This window comes from Pterocles gutturalis, unplaced genomic scaffold, assembly GCF_000699245.1.
Source record: "Pterocles gutturalis isolate BGI_N339 unplaced genomic scaffold, ASM69924v1 scaffold3575, whole genome shotgun sequence".
In the NCBI taxonomy this organism is placed as follows: Eukaryota; Metazoa; Chordata; class Aves; order Pterocliformes; family Pteroclidae; genus Pterocles; species Pterocles gutturalis.
The window spans coordinates 57,761-58,168 of NW_010138032.1; the positions used below are offsets into that span (position 1 = coordinate 57,761).

The following is a 408-nucleotide window of genomic DNA, read 5'->3' on the forward strand; positions in this document are numbered from 1 at the left end:
CTGGTCAGTCTTTTCACCAAACATGTGAGAATCATTGAACCTGGATTTGTGTTTATCATATCCTACCTGTCCTACCTCACCGCAGAGATGCTTTCTCTTTCTGCTATCCTTGCGTAAGTCTTTTTTTATTACTGCCTGGGAAGTGACTGAGAAGGGAATATGGTTTTTAAAAACATTGAAAAGTAAGACTTAAATTATATAGGACAGCTATAGAATACAACTCTCATGAAGCTGGTGCTGAATGTTGCTGTCTTCACTCTGCGGTAGATTATTGTTTGCAAATACTGTCATTCAGCCTTGAAAAGGAATACCAGTCTTACAGTATCTGCTGGGCAACATGAGCACAGACTTGACTCTTTCCTCTTCGTGATTAACAACACTTCAATAACTAGCAGTTGTCCATTTGTA

General features: G+C 39.0%; 1 protein-coding gene across 1 annotated transcript in view; it reads left to right on the forward strand.

Annotated features, from left to right (window-relative positions):
- SLC9A3 (solute carrier family 9, subfamily A (NHE3, cation proton antiporter 3), member 3) overlaps positions 1 to 408 on the forward strand; it is a 50,645-nt gene that overhangs the window by 33,497 nt on the left and 16,740 nt on the right. Inside the window, 1 exon segment of the mRNA XM_010082813.1 lies at positions 1 to 113. This exon segment is cut by the window's left edge and continues 9 nt beyond it. Coding sequence (XP_010081115.1) covers positions 1 to 113 — 113 coding nt within the window.